Source organism: Phocoena phocoena, chromosome 6, assembly GCF_963924675.1.
Source record: "Phocoena phocoena chromosome 6, mPhoPho1.1, whole genome shotgun sequence".
NCBI classification, from domain to species: domain Eukaryota; kingdom Metazoa; phylum Chordata; class Mammalia; order Artiodactyla; family Phocoenidae; genus Phocoena; species Phocoena phocoena.
In genome coordinates this window covers 73,033,629-73,039,938 of record NC_089224.1, presented here as the reverse complement: position 1 = coordinate 73,039,938, position 6,310 = coordinate 73,033,629, and the positions used below count along the sequence as shown (strand labels likewise).

The following is a 6,310-nucleotide window of genomic DNA, read 5'->3' as shown; positions in this document are numbered from 1 at the left end:
GGCTGAGCTCCTCTCGCAGCTGGGAGGAGTTGAGGCTGCGAGTTGCGAACCTCACTCACCTGTCGGAACCTGGCTCCGGACAGGGAGCTGGGCCTGGCGGCCCCTCGGCCCACCGTCTTCCCCGCGCCGGGACGCCACGGCCAGGGAGAAAGGTGTGGGGGCCGCTCCCCGAAACTCGAGACGCCTAGGCTCCGCGCCCCAGCTTCCTGCTCACCTCTTTCGCCCCCAGGCGCCCTCGGCTTGGCGTGCCCCGAAGGCCAGGTTGGGCAGACGCCAGGGCCGCGGGTTCGAGAAGCTCCGCCTCCTTCTACCACTTAGAACCACGGGGGCCTCCAGGAACTTTTCCATTCGGTCTTAGGCGGCGATCACTGCTGAGGTTTTAAGAACTTTGTAGGAAAGGGCCAGCCAAGGACCTCTGCCTCCATCCCACGCCTTGCCTGCCACCTGCCTGGGACACCCGCAGGCCGGGAGTTACCGCTCCCCACCGCCCCCGGCAGCGACGCCCCAACTTTTCACGAGCGGTCTGCGCTCGCTGTCACGCTCCTGTGTCAAGGGGCGCGCTGTTCTTCCGGGGGCCGGCAACGCTTTCTCCGCCGGCTCGCCCTCCTTCCCTGAGCGAGCTTGGGGCTGGGTGAGCCCAGAGCTGTGGTGCACTTGAGCTTTCCCAGAGCTCCAAATTCGCTCCCGCCCCGGAGCCGACCCTTCGAGGAGTGATTGAGCCCTAGTGGTCCCGGCCTTATACTCCGAAACTCGAGTCGGCCCCCCAGTCTTTTCCCACCGACCTCGGGTGCTGTCGGGGACCGGCTGGGAGAGCGGCCGGCGGAGCGTCCGGGCCCTGGAAACGGCGTAGCCCGTCGGGGCCTGCGCGCACCATGGCCGGCTGCTGCTGCCTGTCCGCGGAGGAGAAGGAGTCGCAGCGCATCAGCGCCGAGATCGAGCGGCAGCTTCGCCGGGACAAGAAGGACGCGCGCCGCGAGCTCAAGCTGCTGCTGCTGGGTGAGTGGCTGCGTCTCCCAGACCCGTGAGCGCCGAGTGTTTCCCTCCGGGCCGCTTCCCTCGCGTGCGACCCGCCTGGAGGACCTGGAGCCGAGCGGGGTGCAGCGCAGCTTCCTCCCCTCCCCAGGGGCTCGCGGATGGCAGCAAGTTGGGCCCCGTCCTTTGCACCTCCAGCTGGGCGGCATTCGAAGGCACCCCCTTTCTTACCCCCAAACAGGGTTGAGGTGTAACATTCGACCCCTGTTTGCTTTCCCCGTTGTGCTTTGCCTCTCTCCCTAAAGCCTCATCCACCCCACCCCTCGGTCCCCAGCGCCGTACAGCCTCTGCAGAACCGTATCTTGGATGTTGGGGGTCGGTGGTGGGGAGCTGCTTGATCCATATCTTGGGTTCAGCGCTAGCTCTGCCCCCTGCGCTCTCGGGTATAAACAAGAATGCGGGACCGAGAGCTTACGAAGTGTGGAACTGCGCTAAGTTCTTGGCATCACCGCGCAGCGATGCGAGCAGGTGATTTCTCCGTTTGAGAATTAAAAACGGAGGACGGAAAGTTGGCGAACTTTTCCAGACTGAGGAAAGGAAGGCACAGCAGATACCGGGACGGTCGTCGGGGTGAAGCCCAAGCCTTAACCACTGTCCCGCCTGCCTCCCGGGGGTCCCTTTGGGGAGGCCTGTTTGCCGAAGGCCCACACCTGCCTAGCTCAGATCCGCTCAGCGTGTGCTCGTATGCTCGTTCCTAGGGTTGGGCTCCGCTGCCCCAGCCGCGCTGGCTAGTTCTTCGTCGGGTTATTTTGGCCTCCGCACAGGCCTAGGTGGGACGCCCACTTTCAAAACCGGAAAGAGAATGTTAAGGTTTGCCCCAGATATGCCATAGGGCAGGGTCCCTTCTCTTCTGACGTTATAGAACCCTGTTCAGTCCATTTGCTGTTTGAGGAATATTTACCTTTTCCTTCTTTCAGACCAGGATAGCAGCTATCATATCTTTCTAGAGAGCTGCAAATATTTCAACTTTTTCTTTCGTCTCTTGCAGACAGGAATCCTCTCTTATACCAGTTTATTCATCTTTAAGGAGTCACCCTCCCAAAAAGCTTCAAGGAAAGAAAAGTCCATTTAGCTAGAAGAAAATAGAGGAGGCTTTTTGTCAGTTTTGCCTTCAGACCTGGGCAAGGGAACCCCTGTGTAATTATTCCCTGGGTTTAGGGGGGCAGGGTCTGCCCTTCCCCAGGCTGTGCCCTTCCTCACTGGGCTAGTGTCTGCAGGTGGACCGGACTGCCCACCCAGAGTCCACACTGCCCACCGCACCCCAGACCCTCATTGAAATAGGGAATTCAAAGACCCCAAGCCTGCTCTGTGCAAGTAGGGGGAGCAGACCCCCTCCCTGAGGAGTGCCTAATGAAGCAGCTGTACTGGGGTTGTGGAAGAGCCTGGAAATGTGGGCTGAGGGCCTACAGGTGTGCCCAAGAGGCCTTCCTGGAGGAGAGATGGAGCCTGGGTGGGGAAGGGAAGGGATTCTCTCCATTGGCTGGGGCTGCCCTCTCACACCTGGCCCAGAACTCTGAGGGGTCTGAGAATTCTAATTGTACCTGGCCTTCCAGGTTGTTATAAAGCTGCATATGTCAAGGAAGGAGGATTCTGTGACAGTCTGCTAGAGGATAGCAGTTTCAAGTAATTATGTGGGCCCTCATCATCCTTTCCTCTTGCCCAGGGCCCCCCAGAGGTTAGGGGCGGGCCTGGCTTTAGCTGCATACTTTTTATTTTCAAGGACAGGCTGAACCCTCTATCATTGTGAAATACTCTGATCTGTGTCAGTGTGTGAAGTTCAGTGTCTGGAATATACCAGGAGCTTGACAAATGAAAATTAAACAGTAAGCTGAGCCATTCTAGTGATTCTTATCACCATTCAGGCGATAAGCCTGTTCTGAGTAAAATGCTTGGGTTTACTCACGCTCAAACTAGGGTAGGAATGTTTGTAGGTATGTTTTCCCTGGAAGTCATACTTAATCCAGGTGATTAGAATCCTTCTTTGTACCCGCCAGGCCCTTGCCCCTCTCAGCACTGCCTGACCTTCCAGGATCCCCCTTTTCATCGTGCCCAGCTGTGACTAGCACACAGTCTCAGTGCTAGTCACTCAGAAACTGTTAGAAAGTTTCCATACCACATGGAATTGTCTACAATCCCAAGGATGGACTTTGAAACCTCTGGTTACTCTGTAAGGGAGCAGGTCATACTTGCATTTCTTAAGATAGAGGAGGAGGAGGTGATGCCCAAGATAAAGGAATCAGGGAATGCTGTTTTGTCTAAAGTCATGCAATTTAATTAAAAAAGAATAAAACACCTGAGCCTCTATAATGGGTGCATCAGCTGATCTGCTGCCTGGATACCTCAGGTGAAAACTGTTTTGCAAATGGGAATTGAGGATCCTGTGTGGAGCATGGAATGACCTGAAAGGCCACCAACTCTTTGACAGGGAAGCATCCTGTTGCCACTAAATGATTTGAGGATGTTTCCAAAGTGCATTCAGCGGGGCAGTATCCCGTTTGTGCTTAATAAAAGCATGGGTCAGTGTCCACAGGGAAAGATAAAAATTGCTGTCTGTTTGGGGCTGGTATTCGCAAGATGTCAGCGTGGTGTTCTCTCAGTGGAAGGAGATGGGGGAAATAAAGGAGACGGCTGAATTTAGTAGAAAGAAATTCCTTATCAGTTCTTCCGATAAAAGTAGGACAAAAGAGTTCTGATAAGAGCCCTGATGAGCACCACTCAGTATAGGAAGAAAGTGTCTGGACAATAGCAATTAAATGGGGAGAAATGTGATCTTTTATTGGTTCTTGGTGTGGAATGAGGCTTGGGAAAGTGTTGCTTTTTAATTGGGTTGAGGGTCGCCAGCAACTCTGATGGCTTAACTTTGGATGCAGACCTCATCTTGGAACTGTCTGGAAGGAATGTGTACTGGGGAATTGGTATTTAACTTATGCTGGTATAGGGATTAAAAATGTAGGTTCTTAGGCCTGACTGCCTGGGTTCAAACCCTGCCTCTACCTTTTCTTAATTGTGGACTAACTTCTCTCGGCTCTGTCTGGCAGTGGTAAGTGTCAGCTAGCATCACACTGTTTTTGAGCATTTTTAGCCACCAGTGAGGTGTTATTTCCATTTTAGTTGACCAGTTGTAGGTCTCTAGCAGTTTGTGTAAGTTGTCCTGGTCGTGCTTTAACAAAAATGTTTCACCTTGAGTTTGCCTTACTGTTTTCTGAACCTTAAGCTGACTTTAAAATCTGATTCTCCTTACACTAAAAAGTTGAAAAATCTGAGTCCCCCAAAGTTTTATTGCATTGGTTATAACAAAATTCCATTTTAGAACTCACTGTCATGTCCCTGGGCTGGACGTCTATTAGAGGGAATGGCGTAGACAGTGTGGGTTTCTCAGTAGAAACTGACAGAATTTTCTTGCTTTGTGAGGAGAGGGAGCAAAATGGTGAATATGCACATGTTCCTTCCTCTTGGCTTTGTTCAATCCAGAGTTTCAGGCATGGCACCGGATTTGCGCAGTGGTTCCTGTCTCCCGCCCCCATCGCTTTTGGAGCACTTTCTTCTGGCATAAGTACATGCCCCAGGCTCACCTCGTATCACTCTGCCCAGTCCAGGAATAAGACATTTCACTGCAGGGCCTTGATCACTTTTAGTAGAGAACTGCACCCTTTCTTCTAAGATGTTTAAGCCACTTGAAACAAAGATATCAAGTCCCCTAATTCAAATCAAATCACCGGTATAGTATCTAAGCACCTGAAGAACCACATCTCTAAAGCACTGAGTCAGAGGATGAAAATTTTGAGGCTGTGCTGCTGTGAGCAGATTTAAAATGGAAAAATCTACCAGTGAAGTTTGACGAAAAACAATGTAAAAAGAAAAAAGGCTTAGCCCTCAAAGGTTTTCTTTCTTGTAAAAGATAAAAAAAAAAAGATGGCTTCTAGTCTGTATCACCTTTTTGTTTTCTTTTTTCCTGTGATATGTGAATCACAAGAGAAAAGTGTCCTTGTAAGAAGCCCCATGTGTGGCGTTGCAGGGAGGGAGATGGCTGGATTGAGAAGGCAGACAGAGAGGGGTGTCAGCAAGTCAGTGTAGCCAAGCTATTGTGTTACTAAAGGCAGAGATTGAAATTCAGGCAAAAGAGGGACTTTATTGGAAGGATTCTTACCAGGGCATCTCATGAAATGAAAAGGATCAAATAGTAAAAAGCGGGAAAGCAAGTGCCAGGGCGTTCCTGGGGCCCTTCTCCATGGCCACCAACATGACTTGGCTCTGTCCCCTTTGGAGCTCTAGAGCCCCCTGGGCCTTTCTTGTCCCTGTCAGAGAGCCTGCGGCCCCGTGTGGGTGAGGGTACGCTCCTGGATCAATCACTTTTGTCTGGGAGACACACAGCACAGACGTGGCTTCATCTGAATACAGGTGGCCTGGGGCCCGGCTCCCTGCAAGGGCAGCAGCCACTGTTGCAAACACTGCCCAAGGAATCAGAAGCGTACCAGCCGAAATCCCAGGGCTCTGAAAGTGGAAAGCACGGCAGGACCCTCTGCAGAGCCCCGCTTTCATTGCAGCAGTTGGCTGCTGGGTAAATTAATGGCTTATCACATTGGGCAGGGCTCTTGGTTGCAGACCATTTAAGCCGAAGAATAATTTGTTGGCGGGGAAGCAGGAAGCTCATAGAATTGATAGGGATTGGAGAGCAGGCTAAGCCAAAGGGCAGGATCCAAGGTAGTCTTGACGTTGGGGTCAGACCAGACTGCCAAGCACACAGCCAGAGACTCGTCACCCTAAGCCGAGAGTCACTGAGGCTGCCCTGGATGCTTACCTCCACGTGAGAGCCGCAAATGACTGTCTCCTGCTACTCTGTCACTTTTCAAAACCTCAGGCCATCTGATTGTGTCCATCTGCCAGAGAGCTGGGGGGAGAGGAAGGAAGGTATAGTGGTGAGAGCATGCTCTCTGGAGCCAGCCTTTGTGAGTGTAAAATCTAGGCAAGAAATCGTTCCCATTGTGCTGCTAACCCCCTGTCTGGGCTCGGTTACAAGGTCACTGAGAAGTAGCATGCAGTTCCCAGAAAGGTATGGAGATAGGACAGTCAACAACATGAAGTCCCCGCTGGTGCCCCTTCTCAGAGAGCAGGCACCGGATGTGTGGTCATAACTTAGAATCTTTTTTTTTTTTTAATTTATTTATTTTTGTCTGCTTTGGGTCCTTGTTGCTGCCCGCGGGCTTTCTCTAGTTGTGGTGAGCGGGGACCACTCCTCGCTGCGGTGCGTGGGCTCTTTACTGCTGTGGCCTCTCCCTTT

At 52.4% G+C, this 6,310-nt stretch overlaps 1 protein-coding gene across 1 annotated transcript in view; it reads left to right on the top strand.

Moving 5' to 3' along the window:
* Positions 1-248: 248 nt before the first annotated feature.
* The window catches only part of GNA14 (G protein subunit alpha 14), a 193,576-nt gene continuing 187,514 nt past the window's right edge, over positions 249-6,310 (top strand). Inside the window, exon 1 of the mRNA XM_065879042.1 lies at positions 249-996. Coding sequence (XP_065735114.1) covers positions 873-996 — 124 coding nt within the window. The 5' untranslated portion in view covers positions 249-872. The remainder of the gene's footprint in view (positions 997-6,310) is intronic.